Genomic DNA, 24,899 nt, shown 5'->3' on the forward strand with positions numbered 1-24,899 from the left:
CTTTTTTCATTAGATCATAAAACAAAGCTTTACACAATGTGCTTGCTCTGTCTTAGGTTTCATCACATCACATTACTCCAAATAATATTATCCATGAAATATAGCTACCAAAAGAAGTAATTGAAAATTTTGAACTCAAAATGTACTTACACATTCTACATAAGTGAGCACAAATGATAAAGTTTAAAAGTTGGAAAGATCCTGTGGGTCATCTTAGTTTATCTCATCATCCATGACAGTTACTCTGTTTCTTACTGGATATTTTGGAACAGAAAATACATGTTGTCTGTCTTTGCTGGGGAGAATTGGCACCCTTGAAGTTTTCAAGTTTGGCCTCACTTCTCCATACTGCTTTTGATTGCATTTCTAAGTACTGACAGCCATAGGAACTTCTCATCCTCTACTTCTGTAGCACAAATCCATTTATATTTTGGACCTTGAAGAATAAATGCATTCTTGACATCTGTAAAAGCATTTGAGGTATACTAATTAATCCTTGCAGGTAGCAATCAAAATGAGAAAAAATGTTAATACTCAAAAGTCATCATCTTTAAGAATTTTAAAACCTAAAAAGAAATACATATCCAGTGTAGAATATAACTTCCTAAAATTACTAAATAATTCAAATGCAGAGTAAAATAATGTCTATATTACAGTTATTGTAATTACAATTATTTTAAAGACTAAAGGATAGATGATGTAATGTTTTTTAATTCCTTGTCTCAATCACTGCAGAAGGAACTGGAATCAGTAACAGTCTTTACTGATAGTTATTATAAATAAAGATGCTAAGAACTAGACCTGGATGACCTCAGTATGAGAGCCAATGACAGAATCAAGCCAGCTACTTAGCTGAATGCCCACTATCTATTAGGTCACTTAACAATGTTTTGACGTAGGTCACAGCTGATTGTCACGGTGGGAAGGGAACAGAGACATGTTTCATACACTAACCATACCCAGTATTGATAGGTAACTAAGCCTTTTTAACCTGAGTTTGTATTCTGGGTGGAAATACTCATTTTTTCTCAGGCTCAGATTTAGAATGGGGCTGAAGCCATTGGGAAATAGGCCTTTTGTTTAGTTTGGTACTTCTGTAAGTAGTAGGGTCTTGGGTTCCAACTTTAACCTTAAGTCCTGTCTTTACATGCAGTGAAAAACATTGGAATGAGAGATGTTACATTCAGATTGTCTGGCCTAACAGATACAGGAATAAGATAAAGATCCTTTTAACCTTGGGAGGTAAAGTATAGGATAATAACTAATAAAAATAGGTACAGTGGGTTTAAGTAGGATTTCGTTTTCGTGACAAAATGATATTTCTATTGGAATTATTGTGAGTGAAGTGTTTAGTTTACCAAGCATCCTTTGCATATCTGTGGATTCCTTTATTGAACAGCTCCCAGCTTAGATGCAGACTTAGGGAAGAAAAGGTTATGTCAAATATGTAATAATCACTTAGTCCTAGTAGAATGGGTAAGTAATAGATAAAAATTTAAAATATGCTTTAAGACTGTAGCATCTTCAGACAGTGTAGAATAATGTTTGAGAGCTCCAGCTCTCATTTCACTGCTTCAAAGAACTCATGGTAATATGGGGCATTGCCTCTCTCTGTGATTTTTGAAAGCTGTTTTCCTAACATCTAAGGTTCATGTCTGAATGCCAGAAGTCCTGTCTTTAACTATTTCAGAGGTAGACAAAAGTTTACATTGTTTAATGAAATTACAATATTGGGGGAATTATTTGCAACCTGATAAATTATAATTCCAGTCCTTTTTCTACTATTCTATTAAAGAGCTTTACATTATATAGCTTTTTGAAGGTATCTGTCTCTTGGAAGGAAAAAAAATACATACACTTGGAATCTGGAATATTTTCTATGAGTAACCGATGAAGGACCACTGATGTAATGAACTGGTAGGTTGTTTTTGAAGTCCTCTCAAATGGAGTATGAGATGTGCCCCGACTAGAAACAAGCAGTGCATCATTGAAGAGGAAAAGGCTGAGATCATGGATGTGTTCATAGAGCCTGTGTTAAAATGGAGAAGGTGCAGTTTTAATACATAACATACGTGCTTTGTTACATAGTTAACCATCTTGAAATTGATAAGTCACTAGTCAAGGTTTTTACCCCACTACTGACATTTTGAATGGCTGGTTGAAGTTCTCAGTATAATATTCCTCCTGATGTGATTCGCCCCTCTTGTGTCTCTGAGGTCAGGTCAGTACTGTGGGCCCTCAGGGCTCCTGGTGGAGTGCTTTGAGTTTGTCCATGGGATAAGTATTTGATAATCCATGTGGGAAAAGAAACACTGACTTTCCCTTCTTTGTGAAATGAATTATGTTATATCTGTGTTGGTAAATTTTTGTCAGTGTCGGTATTTTGATGTATTTGGGCAATCTGAAGAAAATAAGTCTTTGTTTTGTTTCACCTTTAAGGATAACAAGGCCTGGCGCAGCGGCTCACACCTGTAATCCTAGCACTTTGGGAGGCCAAGGCAGGCTGATTACTAGGTCAGGAGTTCCAATACCAGCCTGGCCAACATAGTGAAACCACATCTCTACTAAAAATACAAAAATTAGCCAGGCATGGTGGTGCGCACATGTAGTCCCAGCTACTTGGGAGGCTGAGGCAAGAGAATCACTTGAACCCGGGAGTCGGAGATTGGAGTGAGCTAAGATTGCACTACTGCACTCCAGCCTGGGTGACAGAGTGAGACTCCGTCTCTTAAAAAAAAAAAAAAAAAAGGATAACAGGTTGGGGTAGAGAGAAACACAAGAACTGATTTGGCACGAGGTGTATTAATAGGAGAAGAAAACATTTAACCACTATGTAGAAGTAAAAACAGAAATTTTTACTTTTGATTGGAAAGTAGTAGATAATATAGTTCATCAGTTTGAAAGGTAAAAATTAAATAGTTCTTTGTTTTTGCTGAGGTTGCTACCATGGTCACCTGTAGGCATATTTATCAAGGAGTAAAATTTGTTGTCCTCAACCTCCCATCTGTTATCCTCTGCTTTTCTGTCATTGGAGCGAGACTGCTGTGTTGGCAGGCCTCACTCTGCTCTAGTGTGGGTTATCCTGTGGGAGTGAGTGGTGATAGCCTGGGAGGAGCTTGGGGAAACCCACCCCACCTTCCAACTCCCCCCCACCAGGGGTGGCTAAGTGAAGCAAACTAAGAGGATAATTGTTTTCCTGTCAGAAGCATCAAGGAACCCTCAGGAAGTTACTCTAATGAAGAGTCTCATATGTTTATGCTTGTTCGGGTCTCTTATTTTTCATCTTCAACCATTTTTGTTTGATTTTTAAATTGTCAGTTTAGAACATAAAGTGTTACAAAATGCTTAAGTGACATCAATCCCTGCTATTGGCTTTTATTTAGCGTACCTCTTTCCCCCTCCACTTTTCCACATAGCACGACCTCACCCGTCTTCACTCAGATCACCCAAGTTATCAACCTAGTACATTTCCACTCTTTTGTACTTGCCCAGGTAAACACACACACACACATCTATGTACAGGAAAGGTTATCTTACAAAAATGCTAAGATTTTCCCTACTCTTTTCTTGCTTTTCTCACTCAGCAATGGAAATCACTTCAAGTTAATGGATAGGACTTTTATTCCTTCCTTTTAATGGCTAACCAGTACTTCATGGTGTGGGTACAACATCATTTATTCAACTCTTCCCCTATTGATGGGTGTTCTACTTTGATGGACATTTGCTTTGTTTAGAGGCTTGGGTCCCCTCCTTTTTTCCCTCTCTCTCTTACTTCATTTTTTTTCTCCATTGCCACTGTGAATGTTGCAATGAACAGATTTCTTACATAGAAACAAAGTCCTAATATTTGTTCTGTCAGATACAATTCCTGAGAGTAGGGTGGGTTGGTCAAAGGCTACACGGAGTCCCCCCTTATTTATGGTTTCCCTTTCCACAGATAAACCTTTACATAACTTCTATTACTTTATGTCATTATAATTGTTCTATTTTATCAAGTAATCTCTTATGGTACCTAATCTTTAAACTTTATCGTAAGTATGAATGTATAGCAAAAAATGTGATATTATAGGGCTCAGTACTCTGAGGTTTCAGCCATCTACTGGGGGTCTTGAAAGGTATTTTCATGGATAAGGGGGGACTGCTGTGTAAATTTTTATCAAATACCTCCAGGTTGTTCTTCATAAGAGCTGCTATAATTCATATTTAAAACTATACGGTAATGGCTTTAATTTGCTTCTGATTTACCTGGTGATTTTGTTAAAATGCAAATTCTGATTGACTAGAGCTGGGGTGGCCTGAGAATTCTGCATTATTGACAAGCTCCCTGGTGATGCTGAGTCCACAGAACTGTGGGACACACTTTAGGTAGTAAGGCACTTCAGTCATTTGTTAGTTACAGCTATGCCTAAGAACTGGGCAAAGGACTTGATCAGGTAGTTAAAAAATGTCCAAGAGTACCGTGTTTCAGGTTCAGCTACTTGGACAGTGTTAGGAAGTAGGAGTTGTTTTAGGTGTGTGGACCAATGGAAACAGTGGTCACCCAGCCACTAGAGCTAGCTCTTTCTTTCAAACATTTTCTTCCTGTCTTTGATTATGATTTAGGCTTGGAAGAGTGGGGTGCTTCACATTTACTGATATCTTGCAAAAAATATTTCTAGATCAAGTCAATAGGTTAGTCTGAGAATAAAGGAATGAATAGAACTAAGGATGAGGGAAAGAGGAAGCAAGAAAGGCAGGGGGTGCATTTGAAGTCTGTGTGATGGGCAGTATGTGGTGAGTAGCCATTTTGAATAGGCGAAAGAATTCTACCGTGGTCTTACTTTTTTAGGGGAGAGGGGGAGCAATATTTTTTTTTACCATATCCATAAGAACAATTATGTCTCCTATCATAGAAGTTTAGAAAACTGTTCAAATCTGTAATAAAACTGCTGTATCCAAATATCAGGAAATATGCCAACAGAGTGCTTTGAAGAAGTAGCATTCAAAGAGGTACTTGCTTTGGTAAATTGATGTTCAGTTTTTTCCTTTGGAAGGGATCACTGATATTAGAGGTGAATGAAAGAGAATTCCAGTTTTGTGGCCCACTTGGACCAGGTGGATGGTTGGCCCAGGGAGGGGATGGAGCAGCCATACTAACTTGAGCTTAGAATTGAGCCTTTTGTAACCCGAGGACATGAATGAGGGAAAGAAACACACAAAGAGGTTATTATTTCAATCTGATTCTGAGAGGGCTATTTTATATACGATTTTTATCTAGAAAAACTTTTCAAAAGCCATTTACTAAATTAAGCCCCTCAAGATCTCCAACAATGTTTATCCACAGACCAAACACCAAAAACTCTAAAAATTTAACAGTTCTCTAAATATGCAAAAGCAAATACAGTCATCCCTTGATATCCATGGGGAATGTGTTCCAGGACCTCCTGCGAATACCAAAATCTGAGGATGCTTGGTATTTGCACATAATCTGCATATTCTCTAAATCATTTATCTAATACAATGTAAACACTATGTGAATACTTACACTGTATAAGGTTTTTATTTGTTTTAATTGTATTTATTTTTTAATGTTTTCCATCCTCAGTTGAACCCATGGGTGTGGAGCCTACAGATAATCCCAGCTACTTGGGAAGCTGAGGCAGGAGAATCGCTTGAACCCAGGAGACGGAGGTTGCAGTGAGCCGAGATCATGCCATTGCACTCCAGCCTGGGCAACAAGAGTGAAACTCTCTCAAAAAGAGAGTTTTGGTACATGGACAACAGCAGGTCATCAGCTCCACTGTGAGCTGACCTGAGTCGAAACTGTTTATCACCCAGCCTGGTGGATCACAGTGGCATTGGGGGTCCCCAGAATGAGTCAATTCTGGACCAAAGTCTAGTACCCTTGAGAAGCTGGGTACATTTTCTCTAACACATAGTTATCTGCTAAATGACTGTAGATCCCTTTGAGGGAAGCTAAGAGGAAAGTTTACAGTATGCCTTTTTGGCAGTATAATAGGATATTTCCCCAAGGAAAATCGGCCTGGGAAGTGGATGGCTCTATTTGATGAACAAGGCCAGGCCTCTATTCACCAGTCCTGCACCACTTTTGTACCTTTGGTAAGACTCCGTTGGAAGAAAAAAAGCATGCTTAAAAATCAGCAAGCTTTGGCCACGTGCAGTGGCTCCCGCCTGTAATCCCAGCACTTTGGGAGGCCAAGTTGGGAGGATCATCTGAGCCCAGGAATTCAAGACCAGCCTGGACAGCATGGCAAGACCCCATCTCATTAAGAGGAAAAAAAAAAAATCAGCAAGTTTAAAATCACAGACATGGAAATCGGTGTTTATGATAAAAACAATAATACAGAAGTTCCAAGGTACAAAATATATTCTAAAAGTTTAACATACCCAAAATAATGGTCCATGTCCCCAGAGGAACAAATTGCCCTCTGAATTTCCCAGCTCTTAAAATGACTGTATGACTTCATTTCTATTTTAAATTTCATTTAGAATGCAAACACTTACTCGTTCCTTCTGTGTCATAGTTAATTGTTTGTTATTTGTGGCCAGGTGCAGTGGCTCACACATGGCCAAGATGGGTGGATTACTTGAGGCCAGGAGTACAAAATGAGCCTGGCCAACATGGTGAAACCCCATCTCTACTAAAAATACAAAAAAAATTAGCTGGGCGTGATGGCACGCCCCTGTACTTCAAGCTATTTTGGGAGGCTGAGGCACGAGAATCACTTGAACCTGGGAGGTAGAAAGAACCTGGGAGGAGATCACACTACTGCACTCCAGCCTGGGCAACAGAAGGAGACTCAGAAAAAGAAAAATATGTATTTGTTTAGTAATTGTTACTATGTTAGTAAGATTATTATAAGGAAGACTTGGTTTACCTTTCTGCCTTCTGGTCTAATCACTGGAAACAGCATTGCCTGTGCACCGAGAGACCTGGTTCTAAATTCCAAGACCAGCACTTATTCTGTGACTTCAGGCAACTTAAGCCAGATTGCCCACCCATAACATGGTTCCTGTCCTACCTGCCTCATCAGGTAATTGTAATTAAATCTATCAAATGAGAGAAGTTAACATATGGTAAAGAGTAAAGCCTTATATGAGTTGGTACTGTATGTATAAATACAAGCAGAGTATATTTCCTCTAAGTAAAAATTCCTGGTAGAAATCATGGGGATGGCATTCCTTGGGTTTTATGTGATTTTCTAAAATGACAGAAAACAAGGTTGCAGGCTAAGTATTGTGTGATATCTTTTGGAATATGAGCCTGTTTGCATTTACCTAATTTCAAAACTTTTTTTTTCCCCCGTAGAGACAGGGGTCTCACTATGTTGCCTAGGCTGGTCTAGAACTCCTGACCTCAAGTGATCCTCCCACCTCAGCCTTCCAAAGTGCTGGGATTACAGGAATGAGCCACCACACCCAGCCAATTTCAAATATTAATTTGAAATTACATTTAAATTTATTAGCAAATAATATAAATGTCATCACTGAGACAGTGTCATTGACCTAAAAGGAAGAAGCTGAGGCAAAATCAATATAAGTAGAGTTTATTTGGGCTAAGCTTGGGGACTGCAACCCTGGAGCACAGATTCAGTTACCAGGAATATACACCCCAGTTAGTAGCATTTACAAGTGGATTTTTAAAGAAAAAGAAGAGGCAGTTCCAGAGTTGTTTATCAAGATTTTACACTAAAATAGCACAAACTATTGATTGACTATAATTGTTCTTTGTCTATGATTTCCAGTAATGTGAAGATAATGGGTGAGGCAGCCTAGGAACAATTGCCCCCAGGCAAGCATGGATGGGGAGGTGTGACTGAAGTTCCATACTCATGTCTCTCTGGGCCTGGTAAATTTTTCATACTTCATACCTCATAGCTTAGAGCAGTACCTATTTAAATATAAATGTACCTCACAATTAGAGCGTAAAATGATCTTGGATTATCCTAAATCTTCAAAGTATTCTTATTTGTTGTCCAAGTACTGAAGACTGAAATCTAATTTGTAATAACTAGACCTCCAGCTTCCAGTCCACATGTAAAGAGCTTGGAAGTTGCAGGCCAGGTGTGGTAGCTCACGCCTGTAATCCCAGCATTTTGGGCGGCTGAGGAGGGCAGATCACAAAGTCAAGAGATTAAGACCATCTTGGCCAACATGGTGAAACCCCATCTCTACTAAAAATACAAAAATTAGCTGGTTGTGGTGGCACGCGCCTGTACTCCCAGCTACATGGGAAGCTGAGACAGGAGAATTGCTTGAACCTGGGAGGCAGAGGTTGAAGTGAGCTGAGATTGTGCCACTGCACTCCAGCCTGGCAACAGAGCTAGACTTCGTCTCAAAAAATAATAATAATAATTTTAAAAAAAAGAGCTTGGAAGTTGCCAATTCTGTCCTCACAACAACAACAAAAAGTAGCTGAAGAACTCAGAATCAACAGCTTTTCTCTGATCCATTATAAAATTGAAGTTATCACCCCAAAAGCTGGAATGATAGGCTGCTACAGAGAATCAAAGCTTATCAGAAACAGAAATTGCCTGTATGGAGTAGGGATGCTTGAAGGATATTGGATTAACTACTAGAGATAGAGTGTAGACTAGCTTTAGCATTTAATAACTCTGGGCTCACACACTGGTGTGAGTTTTGCCTCCAGGAGCCTTCCAGATTCTTGCAATGAAGAGCTAATAAAAAATTTCCTTTTCCTGGCTGGGTGTGGTGGCTCATGCCTGTAATCTCAGTACTTTGGGAAGCTGAGGCAGGTGGATCATTAGAGGTCAGGAGTTCAAGACCAGCCTGGCCAACATGGTAAAAACCCCGTCTCTACTAAAAATACAAAAATGAGCCGAGCAGTAGTGGCGTGCAGTAGTGGCGTGCACCCGTAATCCCAGTTACTCAGGAGACTGAGGTGGAAGAATCCCTTGAGGCTGAGAGGCAGAGGTTGTGGTGAACTGGAGCTCAGGCCACTGCATTCCAGTCTGGGTGAAAGAGACCCTGTCTCAAAAAAAAACCCAAATAGATAGATAGATAGATAGATATAATATATATAAATATATATCTATATAAATACATATACAATATTCTTACATGGTGGAAAAAAGTACCATTTTGAAATATGCCCAGAGTATTTTGTTCTTAACAAAGGCCTGACCTCAAGGGAAACTTCTACTAGAACCTAACCAACTGGGACTTTACCAGAGGCTAATCAACCTGGGAGAAGGGAAATACCCAATTCCAGCCACTTCTAACCTTACTGTCTCATGTTAGAGGTGAAAAAAAAAAAACGAAAACCAAAAACTAAGAAGCACTTGTGAAGGTCACAATCCAGAAGTAACAGACCCATTAAAAGACTGAAAATTGATCACAGAACTGTAGAATATTTTTCCTCCTCTGACATCTTAACTACCGCAGCAGTAGGACTCTGGTATGATAATGGGATTACAGCTAAAATAACTGCAAGGCTCAGACCCTATTTAAGAAGGGATCTCTAGGGAAACCCAAAGATGATAGGGAGAGAAAAACAAGGACACGGGAGAAAACTGTAGCCTCTGACGCCAAGCTACAACAAACAGCAAATATGACCTAACTCCCAGCCAGATAAACATAAAACTTCACACTGAAGGCCTGTTTAGTTCCTTTTACCTGATACATCGTGTCTGGTATTAAGCAAAAAAATTATAAGGGGTTCTGGCTGGGCATGGTGGCTCAATCCTTTAATCCTAGCACTTTGGGAGGCCAAGGTGGGCAGATTATCTAAGGTCAGGAGTTCAAGACCAGCCTAGCCAATGTGGTGAAACCCCGTCTCTACTAAAAATACAAAAATTAGCTGGGCGTGGTGGCACGTGCCTGTAATCCCAGCTACCCAGGAGCCTGAGGCAGGAGAATCGCTGGAACCCAGGAGGCAGAGGCTGCAGTGAGCCTAGATTACACCACTGCACTCCAGCCTAGGTGACAGAGTGACACTCTGTTTCAAAAAAAAAAAAAAAAAATACATATATATATATATATATGGGATACTAAGGGGCAAAATACACAGACTGAAGAGACAGGGCAAGCATCAAAACCAGACTCAGATATAGTAGAGATTCTGGAATTATCAGCAGAAAGTTCAATATGATTAATATGTGAAGGACTTTAATGGAAAAAGTAGACAACATGCAAGAACAGACAGGTAAGAAGAGAGACCAAAGCTCTAAGAAAGAAAAGGTAATACCAGAAATAAATATAACAAAAATGAATGCCTTTGGTGTGGTCATTAATACACTGGACACAGCTGAGGAAAGAATCAGTGAGCTTGAAGATATGTCAATAGAAGCTTACCAAGCTGAAAAGCAGAGAGAAAAAAAACCAGGGACAAAGTAGGGGTAGCAGGTAGGGACCACCAGGGGGAAAGAATAGAATATCCAAGTCATAGGGACAGTTACAAAAGGCAAATCATATGCATAATGGGAATACCAGATGAAGAAAAAGAGATGGAAGAAATATCTGGAGTAATAATAATGACTGGAGATTTTACAAAATAATTGACAGCAAACCATAGGTCCAGGAAGCTCAGAGAACATAAAACAGGATAAATATCAAAAACAAACAAACAAACAAAAAACTACATGTAGGCATAAGACATTCAGATGTAGAAAATAAAAGAGAAAATCTTTGTCATTTCAGAGAATACAAAAACAAAAATCCGCCTTACTGTCAACAAAGAGTCAAACTCTGTAAAATAAAGAGATTTATTCTGAGCCAAATATGAGTGACCAGGGCCTGGGTCACAGTCTCAAGAAGTCCTGAGAAAATGTACCCAAGGCGGTTGGGTTAAAACTTGATTTTATACATTTTAGGGGGACAGAAGTTACAGGCAAACATCAATCAATGCATGTAAGGTATACATTTGTTTGATCCAGAAAGATGGGACAACTTAAATTAAGGGCTTCCAGGTTATGGAGGGATTCAAAAGATTTGTTGATTGGCAATTGGTTGAAAGAGTTATTATCTGAAGATCTGGAATCAGTAGAAAGGAGTGTCTGGCTTTAGATAAGAGATTGTGGAGACCAGTGTTCTTATTATGTAGATGAAGCCTCCAGCTAGCAGGATTCAGGGAGAATAGATGGTAAATGTCTCTTATCAGACCTTAAAAGATACCATACTCTTAGCTGAATCTCTCCTGGATCAGGAAAAGACCTGGAAAGAGGAGATTTTCCCAAAAGAGATTACTTTGCAGGGCCATTTTAAAATATGTCAAAGAAATATATTTTGAGGTAAAATACTCTGATTTATTTCAGGGTCTGCTATCTGCCATGTGATACAATACTAGAGCTGGGTTGGAATTTGGTATCTTATTTCTACAAGGAGTTCATTTTATCAGTCTTAAGATCTCTGTTTCAATGTTAAGTTGGGTCAGTTGTGCCTGAATACTTAAGGGAGGAGAGTATAATGAGGCATATCCAATCCCCTCTTCCTATCGTGGCCTGAACTAGTTTTTCAGGTTTACTTTGGAATCCCCTCGGCTGAGAGGAGGAGTCCATTCAGTCGGTTGGGAGGTTTCGAATTGTATTGTTGGTTTATATTACCTATAGAGGTACAAGGATAAAAATTACACTGAACTTCTCTTCAGAAACCATGTAAGTAAGAAGAGTGTGGAATGAAATAAGCAAAGTGTTAAAAGAAAAACCAACCTAAAATTCTGTATCCAGCAAAATTTCCTTCAAACAATAAATTTTTTACACACACATAAATTGAGAGAATTCATTGACCTTAGTAGAACATTAAGAAATGTTAAAAGAAGTTCTGCAGAGAGAAGGAAAATGATGTAGAAAATCAAACTTACGTAAAGAAAGGAAGAGTGTTTGAAAAGAATACATGAATGTAGAATAATCTAATAATCAAAAACTGGAATCATCACAGAATGTCTTCTACCAAAGCAATGTGTTTAGAATTGCTGGTTTGGTAGGTAGTTTCTTTCCATCATTGTAGCTCTTTTCTATTGCTACAAGCCATAAAAAAAAAAAAAAAAAACAGATCAAAGAAAACAAAAATGTCATGACAATGAGAAAAGTGACATATTGTGTGATTTGATTTTCATTTAAGATCTAGTCTAGGCCGGGCATGGTGGCTCACGCCTGTAATCCCAGCACTTTGGGAAGCCGAGGTGGGTGGATCACGTGGTCAGGAGTTCGAGACCAGCCTGGTCAGCATGGTGAAAACCCATCTCTACTAAAAATACAAAAAATGAGCTGGGCATGGTGGTGCTTGCCTGTAGTCCCAGCTACTTGGGAGGCTGAGGCAGGCGAATTGCTTGAACCTGGCAGATGGAGGTTGCAGTGAACCAAGATCGAGCCATTGCATTCCAGCCTGGACAACAGAGTGAGACTCTGTCTCAAAAAAAAAAAAAAAAAAGATCTAGTCTAGGTAAGGATGGAGGTGAGGGGACTGATTTCTTCCACCTACCCTGCTACCCTGTGCTGTTGAGGAACATTTGTTGAAATATTCATTGAAATAACAAATCAATTTTTATTACGCTTATTGGAGTTGAACAAATTAAAGGAGTTAATTCCTGTCCCTTTGGTTGCTGTTTGCTGAGTCACTCTTTGTCATTAATACTGAAAATCAAACTTACATACAGAAAGGAAGAATGAGAATAGAATTTTATTTTATTCTATTAATTATTTTGTTATTTATTTTATTTCTAGTATTTTATTCATAGTTTGATGAACAGTTTTCTAAAGCAGAGATCACCACACTATGGCCCACAATTGTTTTTGTAAATGAAGTTTAATTGGAACATAGTCATGTTTGTTCATTTATATCTTGTACGGTTTATCAATAGTGTATCACTTGTTATGTGTTGCCTCATTGATAGAGCTGATTTTGTTTTACAATAGCAAATTTGGGTAGTTGCCAACAGATATCATTTGGCCAGCAAAATCTTTGCTACATGAAATATGTACTACGTGAACCTTTACAGAAAACTTTGTCCATCCTTGTTCTAAAGGAGTAAAGGGGATACTAATTTATAAAAAGTAGCATCCTTCCATCTTTTTTTCTTAGGTTACTGTGAGCATCGTACAAACTGAATAGCGTAAGGTCTTGTTAAAAACTGACCTCAATAACTATCTGAGGATAATAAATTGGTCCTCTCTTTCTTACATTTGAGCAGATCATTGGTGTGAAAATCCTGCAACACTTAGAGCTTAGCTAAGTAGAAAAGTGGCCGGGTGCAGAGGCTCATGCCTGTAATCCCAGCACTTTGGGAGGCCGAGGCAGGTGGATCACTGGAGATCAGGAGTTTGAGACCAACCTGGCCAACATGGTGAAACCCCGTCTCTACTAAAAATACAAAAATTATCTGGGCATGGCAGCAGGTGCCTGTAATCTCAGGGAGGCTGACGCAGGAGAATAGCTTGGAGACGGAGGTTGCAGTGAGTGGAGATTGCACCACTGCACTCCAGCCTGGGTGGCAGTGAGTGAGACTCCATCTCAAAAAAAAAAAAAAAAAAAAAGACAGAAAGAAAAATGACCAACCTTTAGAATGCCTGCTTATGTGGAGTTTGTGGTCCTGGCAGGGACAGTTTTCCTCTCCCATTCTACCCAGTAGCTGGCTGGAATGCGAACATGGTGATAAAATACCCTACACTATCTCAGAGGAAGTTGTCTGTAACTTTTCAGTCTAATGTGCAGATTCATTTCAAACCTACTGTGTCAGACATTGTACTGAATGCTGGAGCTACAGGATGAGTAAGACAGTCACCTGCTTGGAAGGTGTCCACAGCCTTAGGATAGTTAACTATTGTTTACCTTAAAGAGAAACTTATTTCTTCATCACAGCAATGAAGTTGGGCTACATCTTGTACCCTAATTAGATATCTGTTTACTTCTGACAGAGTCTATAAATCAAAAACAAAATAGAAGCACATATAAATTTTTTAAATAAAAAAACTTACTACTGCAAACCATTTTATATCCCAGAATATGCAAATGTTAACTAAAACACAGTTCAAGCATGAAAAAGTGAATGTTTTCACTGTTTATGAAACAGATTTTCTTAGAAAGACCACAGTATTGACAAATAAAACTATATTTGAGGGAAAAAAAGTAATTTTTGTCAAAGTTTTAAAACTACTGAAATTATAGTTTTATTTGTAAGTGCTTTCCTAATATCAAAAACAAAATTGGGGGTTGGGGGATAAGAAGGGAGCTATTCAGATAGAGAAGTGGGCTGGGCAAGGTGGCTCACGCCTGTAATACCAGCACTTTGGAAGGCCGAGGCGGGTGGATCACCTGAGGTCAGATGTTGGAGACCAGCCTGGCCAACATAGTGAAATCCCGTCTCTACTAAAAATACAAAAAAATTAGCTGGGCGTGGTGGTGCATGCCGGTAGTCCTAGCAACTTGAGAGGCTGAGGCAGGAGAATTGCTTGAACCCTGGAGGCAGAGGTTGCCGTGAGCCGAGATCATACCACTGTGCTCCAACCTGGGTGACAGAGTGAGTCTCCATCTCAAAAAAAAAAAAAGAAAGAAAAAGAAGTGAATGAATTGGTACGGAATAAGAAGTCAAGCCTTTATATTGATCTAGTCATGAGGATGAGCTCTTGGTGTGAAGAGTGATCCAGAGAGAGTTTCGTAGACTCTGTGAGTTTCAAGAATTTGGATCTTTGCAATCCAATCAACCTCAATTATCTTTTCCTACAAAATGTGCAGCCCCAAATTATGACAAAACAACTTCATCTTGCTTCCCCAATTTGACTAAATAAAAATAACATTTCTAATCAGTTGATACTTTAATTCAACATAACTCACATCCTGAGCTCCTCCTATGTGCCAGACATGAGAAGGCAAGTAAATCAGAGCTCACACATGATGGAGCTCCCAATTTCATGAACAAAGGATTGCAGTAAAATGTTATCAGGGATATTCGGGATGCAAAATCCCTAGGAAGAAGCCACTTAAAGCTGGAAATGCTGGGGGAAACTTTGCAAAGGAGATGATGATTGAACTAGTTAGAATGAATAGGAGTTTATCCAGTGAAATAGGAAAGAAAAGCAATTTCAGAAAAGAAAGAGTATGTGCAAAGCACAAATGTGTGAAGAGAAGTTAACATTAGAGAATCATGAGTAGATCTGTGTGGTATAATTATAAAGAAGTTGGGGAAACTGTAAGAGATAAGGGAGCGTGGGGCCAGATGATATTCTATAGGTTAACAGGTTGCTAACAGAGGCCTTCTAAAGCTTTTTCAGATACCATCAGGGTGCAGAATCCTGCACCAGGTACCATATTCAGGGAGATAGAAAACAAGTAGAACACGGCCAGGCATGGTGGCTCACGCCTGCAATCCCAGCACTTTGGGAGGCCGAGGCAGGCAGATCACGAGGTCAGGAGATCGAGACTATCCTAGCTAACATGGTGAAACCCCATCTCTACTAAAAATACAAAAAATTAGCCAGGCGTGGTGGTGGACTCCTGTAGTCCCAGCTACTTGGGAGGTTGAGGAAGGAGAATGGTGTGAACCTGGGAGGTGGAGCTTGCAGTGAGCTGAGATTGCACCACTGCACTCCAGCCTGGGCGACAGTGCGAGACTCCATCTCAAAAAAAAAAGAAAACAAGTAGAACACATGGCCCCTTTCCTCAAAGGGCATCATGATCACAGTAATACCAATAAAGGAACAAAGACTATCGAAAAGTTATGGGATAGGGGCAAGCTCACTTGTGCCCTTTCTTATAGAGCAACCTTGCAGATAACAAAGATGTGAAATGGGAGGGCGTGGCAGTGCCTGGCACGTAGCAGGTATTCCACAAATAGTAGCTGCCTTGGGGTCTGTAGGTCTCCTTTTGCCAATGATTGGAGGTTGTATTCATGAGCATGAGATACAGCAAGTTCCTAAGAATACGTACAGGGCATCCCCAGATGATTCTCTGTATATCTGACAGATGATCCTTCATATTGATGTTTTGCTTCATCTAGGGAAAAAAAAGTACTTTTAGGCAAACTAAAATTGTGACATTTTTATTCATAAAAGAAATAGATTAAAATATTTTATGGCACTTGATACAGGACTTGGTATTTTCATATGTTATAATAGAAAGTTTCCAATTTCTGGGCTGGGTGCAGTGGCTCACATCTGTAATCCCAGCACTTTGGGAGGCTGAGATGGGCAGATGGCTTGAGCTCAGGAGTTCAAGACCAGCCTGGACAACATGGTGAAACCCCATCTCTACAAAAAAAAAAAAAAAAAGTTAGACAAGCATGGTGGCGCCTGCCTGTGGTCCCAGCTACTCAGGAGGCTGAGGTAGGAGGATTGCTTGAACCAGGGAGGCAGAGGTTGCAGTGAGCCGAGATCACACGACTACACTCAAGCCTTGGTGACAGACCCAGACTCTGTCTAAAAAAAAAAAAAAAAATTCAATTCTCTGTACCCAATGTTTTAAAACAAAGGCAACTGACAAAATTGGATGCAAAAAAGTATCTTCATGGAAAAATATGTTAGCAGTTTACATTCAGCCCAGATGCCTATTTACAGTATGCACAATACAGTAATATTTTCAGAATGATAGTACTGTACTCCAAGGTGCTTACTTACTCTTCAGATAATAATTATGACCATTGTGCTCACTGAGGCAGGAAAGTTAATTAATGCATTGAAAGTACTTTCAGAGGCCGGGCGCGGTGGCTCACGCCTGTAATCCCAGCACTTTGAGAGGCCAAGGCGGGCGGATCACAAGGTCAGGAGACTGAAACCATCCTGGCTAACACGGTGAAACCTGGTCTCTACCAAAAATACAAAAAATTAGCCAGGTGTGGTGGCGAGCGCCTGTAGTCCCAGCTACTGCGGAGGTTGAGGGAGGAGAATGGCCTGAACCCGCGAGGAGGAGCTTGCAGTGAGCCAAGATCGCACCACTGCACTCCAGCCTGGGCGACAGAGCGAGACTCCATCTCAAACAAACAAAACAAAAAGTACTTTCAGAAACAAAGGATTTTACTTTTTTTTTTTTTTTTTTGCCTTTGAGTTGTGTAAAAAATCAGTCCAAATACTTTATTCTTCAAACTTTCATAAAAATTTTATTGTATTTGTACAAATATCTGAAAACATTGTCTCATGTTGCTTGGCATAGAATAGATGCCCTTAGTGTTGGAAATCACTGAACACACTGTTGATTTAGCATTAAAAGGATGAAAGACTTTAAAGCAAAGAACCCCACAAGAAGATAACGTGTCTCAGGATCTTTGAGTGGGAGTATCACAAAGGCATTGTAACATGTTTAAAGGACGCAGATTCTTATCAGCAACCAACCTGATCTATATAACCTTTATATTTTTTGATTTGGTCAATTGCAGTGGTCAAGTCCCCACGGTCAACATTCTCTGCAGGGGTATGAAGCCTGACAGCGTAGAGAAGATTAAGGTATTCTTCAAATCTTCGGGATGGGTACAACAGCAGCTCCGGCAGGCTGTATGAGGCATAGAGAAGGGAACTCTGGTCTCTGAAGGCCCAGGAATGCCCTCTCTGCGGGGGTCCCTGCTGTGCTCTCCCTCAGAACATACCTCAGCATTTTGGTAACAATGGTCTTATCATGCCTCTTCAGGAAAGTTCGGAATGCTGGTATCATTTCTCTGCACTAAAAGGTGAGGATTATTTTGTCAAAACTTTATGAGATAGTTGTAAAGTCCACTGTTCCACTGAGCAAGCGTGATCTATGGAATGCCTGAAGCAAAAGGGCAACATCGATGTCTAACCAATTAGACTATTAGTAGTGCCATTGGTGTCTTCCTAATATGCTAAGAATGTGTGTCAGCCGGGCGCTGTGGCTGTAATGCCTGTAGTCCCAGCACTTTGGGAGGCCGAGGCAGGCGGATCGTGAGGTCAGGAGATTGAAACCAACCTGGCTAACATGGTGAAACTCTGTCTCTACTAAAAATACAAGAAATTAGTCGGGCGTGGTGGCAGGCGCCTGTAGTCCCCGCGACTCGGGAGGCTGAGGCAGGAGAATGGCGTGAACCTGGGAGGCGGAGCTTGCAGTGAGCCGAGATCGTGCCACTGCACTCCAGCCTGGGAGACAGAGCAAGACTCCATCTCAAAAAAAAAAAAAAATGTGTTTTAATTATACATAGACCTGACCCTATTCATTGAACTTAATCAGTATAGACAAATAAGAATGTACTTTGCAACCAGGTGGGCCTGGATTTGAATGAGAATAAATCGAATATATAACCTTATCAAATTACTTAACTTTTCTGAGCCTCAGTTTTCTCGTCTGTAACATAGATATCATCTCTAATGCTTGTGGTGTGGAGAAAAAACAATCCTATCCATAAAGTGGCCGTCACACAGTAAATGTTATTTCAGTGTAGTAAGATCTTGACTATTAATGGTATTCACCTTTAATGCTTCTGTTAATTATGTTTTCCATAGTAATGTTTATTATACAGGTGTTCCACTGTACTTCACATCTGTTTTTTTGTTTTTGGTTTTTTTTTTTTTTGAGACAGAGTCTCTCGCTCTGTCACCCAGGCTGGAGTAGAGTGGCATAATCTCAGCTCACTGCAACCTCTGCCTCCCAGGTTCAAGCGATTCTCCTGCCTCAGCCTCCCAAGTAGCTGGGATTACGGGTGCCCGCCACCATGCCCAGCTAATTTTTGTATTTCTAGTAGAGACGGGGTTTTGCCATGTTGGCCAGGCTGGTCTCGAACTCCTGACCTCAGGTGATCCGCCTGCCTAGGCCTCTCAAAGTGCTGGGATTACAGGTGTGAGCCACCTGCCCACCTTATGTGTTTTAAAATGTATTCATTTATCACTATTAAAGCACCTGTGAGGTTACTTCCTTTTCCATGCCTAAAAGATGTTGGCAATGCTAACTTCTAGAAATCAAATATTCACGATTTCATTCTCGGACTTTCGGCTAAGACCAAGTGAAATATTTATGAATTTCAATCATATTAATAGCTAACATTGGCTGGCATGGTGGCTCACACCTGTAATCCCAGCACTTTGGGAGGCAGAGTTGGGCAGATTGCTTGAGCCCAGGAGTTTAAGACCAGCCTGGGCAACATGGTGAAACCTGGTCTCTACAAAAAAATACAAAAAAAATTAGCCAGGTGTGGTGGCACATGCCTGTAGTCCTAGATACTTGGGAGGCTGAGGTGGGAGGATCACCTGAGTCTGGGGAAGTCGAGGCTGCAGTGAGCTGTGATCATGCCACTGCACTCCAGCCTAGGTGACAGAGGGAGACCCTGTCTCAAACCCCACAACTAAATAGCTAACATTTAAGCTAAGTACTTATTTGTATGCACACACTGTGCTAGTGAAATAGGCATCATTATCTATAGCTAAAAAAATTTAGGTACCAGTGTGTTCCTGATACCATGTGATGCTTTGCTCCAATTCTTGTCTCCACGGTCAGTCCTATGAAACTACCTTATTTATGTAACTGTTGAATCATCAAGTTATCCAGCAGTGACTAGACTCCCTAGGTAGGGTGGAAGGAATACTACAAAGGAAGCTGTCAAGGGCAGGAGCCCTCCAGAGGCCTTTCCTACAGGCCTCAGTGAAGATGAGTGGTCACAGTGGACTCTGGCAGAAGTGTGCTGCCATGTGACAAGGTAGCCTTTTCTAGGCTTTCGATACCAGACGAGGAGGGAAAAAAGAGGGATTTTATTCCCATCAGAAGGTATCCCCACAAGAGCAGCAGGTGATACAGAAGGGAATTGGATATTCCTGCTCAGATTAAATAATGGCAGAAATTGCAACAGGGAAAACTGTTAATAACTTACTCTCTAGGAAATGTAAGATCAAGGCATTCCTTACTTCCTAGTGACATTTCAGAAATTGACTGTCCTTCCAAAAAAGCTGTGGATGATTAATTTTCTACATGAGAGAGTGAACTTGTCAAGGACACACAGGATTGTAGTAGCAGAGTGGATTCCAAGCTCAATTGTGGAGCATTTTCCTGTAAGCTGAGTGTATCTGGGGCAAGTGAAACCCTGGTAGTTTGTATGAGGATGAGTTCAGTTCAAGAACCAGTTCCTGGCAATGCTAGGTGTCAAATATTGTGCTAGCCCCTAAGTCAGGGTTCCTGTCCTCAGAGGTCACAGTATGGGAAGAGAGCTGGGAGCTAAAAGCAGAGAAGCCTTTCTTATTAACGCTGGTCTTTCGGGTTCCACACATAACTTCCTTTCTAGCTCAGGTCTCATAGAATGATGGGATTGAAATTCATTTACCTTCTCAATAGTTTTCAGAATGACAGGGTAATTGTTGAAGAAATTGGTATATGTGTTCAACTGGCTTCCAAACTTCATGACTATTTCTCCCACACAGTGAGCTGGGCCCCATTCCTGCAGTCTGTCTCTCAGGTTATCTAGAAACTGCCTGTGGTATGAGAAGAGCATAAGCATGAAATATTCACTTGAGATCACTTACAAACCCAAATATCCATCGTCATCAGCACGGGCATTTTCAGCCTAGTCCTTTACAGTAGGGTTTTGGTCAAGTCATTTCTTCTTAACACAGAGAAGTGCAGATTTGACAGGAAAGGGAACTGGGACGTGAAGGAGTAGGTTGGCTGGGGTAGAATCCCACCTCTTCACCTCAGTTCCTTGAGTCAGAACCACACACTGGCCACGATACAGCTGCCGCCTGATATCCCAGTCTCTTGCCTCCAGATAGGCAGGTGGGTGAAAGTTGTTAACAGTTTTTAGAGGGGAGTGCTCCACTGTCATCAACAGGGAATGCCATAGTCCCTGCTTGGCCCATTTCCCCAAGGCTCTAAGAAAATCCCTCATTCATCTATCAGAGGCCTTCAACACTGGAAGAGGCCTAGTTCAACCTCTTCCCTGTAGGAACTGGGGCCCATTGAGAGGAAGGAACTTGTTCCAAGTTACCTACAGAGTCACCATCAGGGAAGCACATACTCAGGTTGCCTCCCTTTACCACAGGCAGAAATGATCACTTTTCTCTCTCATGTTAGGCACTTGAAAATATGTTGTTATTAAATTGACCCCCAGCTTGAGCTTTCTAAGCTAAGTGTCCTGGTGGCTTAATCCCATTAAATCCTTCTGGTTTTTTCCCATTGCTTAACTGAACATTGCTGATTAAGAATGAGTATATGGCTCTCCTCCTTCCTGCTGTCTTTTGCACGGACAGTCTATTAGTTACAGCAAGGATTCCCAACCCCCAGGCTGTGGATGGGTTCTGGTCCATGGCCTGTTAGGAACCCGGCCCCACAGCAGGAGGTGAGTGGCGGTTGAGTGAATGAAGCTTCACTGATCTTTACAACTGCTCCCTACTGCTTGCATTACTGCCTGAGCTCCAGATGAGCTGTAGCATTAGATTCTCATGGGAGTGCAAACACTGTGGTGAACTGCATATTCGAGGGATGTAGGTTGCAAGCTCCTTATGAGTATCTAATGCCTGATGATCTGTCACTGTCTCCCATCACCCCAAGATGGGACCATCTAGTTACAGGAAAACAAGCTCAGGGCTCCTACTGCTTTACATTATGGTGAGTTGTATAATTATTTTATTATATATTACAATGTAATAATAATAGAAATAAAGTGTGTAATAAATGTAATGTGCTTGAATCATCCCGAAACCATTCCCCCCACCCCTGGTCTGTGTAAATATTGTCTTCCACGAAACTGGTTCCTGGTGCCAAAAAGGTTGGGGACCGCAGGGTTACAAAAAGCCTAGGTCCTGAACGCCACTCCTTGCACCATGGCTAGGAACAAGGGAAGGGGTGTCCTTGGGAATTACTACTGGTTGCAGCCCAGTAGGTAATGTGATGACGATCTCTCTGCCATAATCAGGGTCCCTAAGAGGGGCAGAGCATCATTGCACCTCCATGCAGCTTTAGAAACATGAAAGTATGGGCTCTTCTCAGTGCACAATGAATACTTAAAAAAATACATATTCAGGATTTACCTGTTAAGACTTAAAATCTGTAGAATATCAGAGAAAAGGATCTGGATATTGGCAGCACTCAGAATTGCTCTGTTTGATGACAGTGCTGCTTTCAGTGGTGCGAAATAAACATCTCTCACGATTTCCAGCATCTGCACGTATTTTCTCTCACTCTGTAAGAGTTCCCTGACAACTCTAGTTCGCTTTTCTGCTGAATCCTTCTGGAGTATTCTCTCCTGTAGAGAAATGTTAAGAACTCAAGTCAGTGATGGAGAAGTAGAAGTGCTGAGCAGTCAGGCAGCTACATGGAGAACTCCCCCTCACCACCCCTTGCTGGTTTGTGCTGTTCAGGTTGAAGGGGACTTCACAGGGGGCTGTGGAGGACCCCGCTGTCCATCACTTGTCCCTAGTATCATCAGAGAGCCCCTCATATCAGGCCAGCCTGATGGCCAAGTAGAGAGGGGAATTTTAATCTTGGATCTAAAGGAAGGCAGTTTGAAAATTTACTTTTATCCATCTGTCCATCCAAATCAATATTAGGTGTCTTATGCTGGTGCTGGCCATGTAATGATGAGAACAAGACAGAGTCCTGTCTTCATGGAGGTTACAGTCTAGTGAGGAAGCCTTTGGCTTGTCTACCCTTGTTTGTTTTCCTATTTCTTTTTCCAAGTAGTGTTTTATTGATTATCCTGCAAATAGAAGAACTGAAATGAGCTAGTCCTCTGCTACAGTTTGAATGTGTCCCTTCCAAAATTCAGGTGTAGCCAATGTGACAGTATTAAGAAGTGGAGCCGTGAAAAGATGACTGGGTCATGAGGACTCCTCCTTCATGAATGGGATCAGGTGCCCTTAGAAAGGGGCTGGGCAGAGGGAATTGGTCCTCTCTTGCCTTCCACCATGTAAGTACTCCAAGAGAAGGCCCTTGACAGATGCCAGCACCTTGATCTTAGACTTCCCAGCCTCAGAAAGAATTTCTGTTCTTTGTAAATTACCCAGTCTCATGTTTTCTATTGCAGCAGCATGAACAGGTGAAGACAGCTTTTTATTATTAGCTAATTTGCTTCCCCAACTGACATATGAAAAATCTGAAGCATATGCTCTTCTTTCAGTATTAAGGATCTAACTTCAGTATTAAGGATAGACTTGGAGCTATGAGCCCATCTCTCCTCGCTAGCCAGGTTGCCAGATGTGCTATGTTATATTTCCAACTCTTGTTTTATTTATTTATTATTTTACTTTTTTTTGTTTGAGATGGAGTCTCATTCTTTAGTCCAGGCTGGAGTGCAGTGGTACGATCTCGGCTCACTGCAACCTCCGCCTCCCGGGTTCAAGTGATTCTCCTGCTTCAGCCTCCCAAGTAGCTGGGACTACAGGTGCATGCCACCATGCCCAGATAATTTTTGTATTTTTAGTAGAGACAGGGTTTCACCATGTTGGCCAGAATGTTCTCGATCTCTTGACCTCGTGATCCACCCACCTCAGCCTCCCAAAGTGCTGGGATGACAGGTGTGAGTCACCATGCCCAGCCTCTTGTTTTATTTTTTAATGCAGAGGTGAAAATCATACACTGGCCTAAAGAAATTCCATACCCTGAGGTTGTGTGTGCTACGTTTATATGGAGAGAGAAATTACTTTTTATTGCTGGTACTAGATTTTTTTTTCTTTTATCTGCATGTTTCAAAAGCTATAAAATGAGCATCTTTATACCAGAAAATCTATAATATCTAAATTTCAAAAACATAATGTACTTCAATTTGAGCCTAGGATTATTATTTTCCCTCCAGCTCTAAGTATACCCCACACTGCCCCCAATAAAATATGACAATACTGCTTCTGCCACTCCTGGTGCTGCTTGTGTTCTCATTCAGTGTGGACCTGAGGTAACTCCAGCACTCACCATGGTAAACAGAAAGCTCAAGGAAGGAGTCAGAACTGCTCACATTAATTTTAAGGTGGTGGGCAGGATGGTTCCTTGGTACAATTTAAGATTAACAGGCATACACCACTTAGTAATAACCACTAAGTAAACTAAGTAAACTTAGCTTACTTAGTACACTTAGTAAACTAATGACAAGCAAGGCTTGTCAGTGAGGTGGATCAGATTCCAATTTGTCAGATGGCCAATCAGTGAAACAGAAACACCTGCAAAATTGGAAATGGAGGTTAAAGATGCAATTGATGTGTTTCAGCAGCAGCAGCAGGAGTCCAGTAAAAAGAGAACCCACTACTTTACGCCAGAGGCTATTCTTACAGACCAAGGGCGCATTCTCAACTGCAATTCAGTTCCACTACATCCTAACTATTACAGGATAGTTTTCTCTGTTCTTTCATTTCCTTCACCATTCCTTTGTTGTACATAAGGTTAACTGATGAATGTGCACGAGGATTTTTTTAAAAATTAGTGGCTAATGGTACATGTTGATCAACACAAATGGAGATGAGAAGGGGAAAAATGCTTCTGTGAAAAGACCTCCTTGGCCAGGTACAGTGGCTCACGCCTGTAATGCCAGCACTTTGAGAGGGCGAGGCACCTGGATCACCTGAGGTCAGGATTTCGAGACCAGCTTGACCAACATGGCAAAACTCTGTCTCTACTAAAAATACAAAAATTAGCCAGACCTGTTAGCACATGTCTGTAATCCCAGCCACTCAGGAGTCTGAGGCAGGAGAATCACTGGAACCTGGGAGGCCAAGGTTGCAGTGAGCCGAGATCGTGCCACTGCACTCCAGCCTGGGTGACAGAGCAAGACTCTATCTCAAAAAAAAAAAACAAAACACCTGTTTTCTCCCTTCATGGGATGCACATTCAGCGGTTATCTTTATATTCCAATCTGTTATTTTGCTCTCATTGTTTTAACAACAGCAATATATACATATATATATATATGTTTTCATTGTCAAACTTTTTGTTGTTACCTTGAGACCACTGTCAGGTATTATTACCAATAGTCTATATATGTGTGTGTATATATGTATATATGTGTATATATATGTATGTGTGTGTGTGTATATATATAT

General features: G+C 40.9%; 1 protein-coding gene across 1 annotated transcript in view; it reads right to left on the minus strand.

Moving 5' to 3' along the window:
- Positions 1-335: 335 nt before the first annotated feature.
- Positions 336-24,899, minus strand: part of ECT2L (epithelial cell transforming 2 like) — a 107,531-nt gene continuing 82,967 nt past the window's right edge. The window contains exons 13-20 of the mRNA XM_011962176.1: positions 21,903-22,117; positions 20,201-20,348; positions 17,528-17,601; positions 17,277-17,433; positions 15,880-15,945; positions 13,786-13,874; positions 1,857-2,029; positions 336-463 (exon numbers count right to left, since the gene is read on the minus strand). Coding sequence (XP_011817566.1) covers positions 336-463; positions 1,857-2,029; positions 13,786-13,874; positions 15,880-15,945; positions 17,277-17,433; positions 17,528-17,601; positions 20,201-20,348; positions 21,903-22,117 — 1,050 coding nt within the window. The remainder of the gene's footprint in view (positions 464-1,856; positions 2,030-13,785; positions 13,875-15,879; positions 15,946-17,276; positions 17,434-17,527; positions 17,602-20,200; positions 20,349-21,902; positions 22,118-24,899) is intronic.

This window comes from Colobus angolensis, unplaced genomic scaffold (genome assembly GCF_000951035.1).
Source record: "Colobus angolensis palliatus isolate OR3802 unplaced genomic scaffold, Cang.pa_1.0 Scaffold58, whole genome shotgun sequence".
NCBI classification, from domain to species: domain Eukaryota; kingdom Metazoa; phylum Chordata; class Mammalia; order Primates; family Cercopithecidae; genus Colobus; species Colobus angolensis.